Source organism: Eimeria mitis, genomic scaffold, assembly GCF_000499745.2.
Source record: "Eimeria mitis Houghton genomic scaffold, Emh_scaff414, whole genome shotgun sequence".
Taxonomy (NCBI): Eukaryota; Apicomplexa; class Conoidasida; order Eucoccidiorida; family Eimeriidae; genus Eimeria; species Eimeria mitis.
The window spans coordinates 13,783-14,053 of NW_013572468.1; the positions used below are offsets into that span (position 1 = coordinate 13,783).

The 271-nt window shown below is 58.7% G+C and overlaps 1 protein-coding gene across 1 annotated transcript in view; it reads right to left on the bottom strand.

Annotated features, from left to right (window-relative positions):
• EMH_0011400 (uncharacterized protein) overlaps positions 1-271 on the bottom strand; it is a gene marked incomplete at both ends in the record, with an annotated part of 2,632 nt that overhangs the window by 1,111 nt on the left and 1,250 nt on the right. The window contains one exon of the mRNA XM_013499255.1: positions 1-224. Coding sequence (XP_013354709.1) covers positions 1-224 — 224 coding nt within the window. The remainder of the gene's footprint in view (positions 225-271) is intronic.

A 271-nucleotide genomic window follows, 5' to 3' on the forward strand; every position in this document is an offset into this window, starting at 1 on the left:
AAGCAGCAGCAGCAGCACGGGGTTTTTCTTTGTAGCGGTATGTGCATGCAACTGCTGTTGCTCGTCTTCTGCTACCACTCCTCTGCTGCTACTGCTACTGCTGCTGCTGCAGCAGCAGCTGCTGCTGCTGCTGCTGTTGCTGCTGCTGCTGCTGCTGCTGCTTACACTCTGCCTTGAGCATCGATCCCCCCATAGAGAAGTAACACGGGGCCCTCTCCCTGCGGCTTATAGAGAGTCAGAGACATGAAGCAGCGGGGGCAGGGCCCGCTGC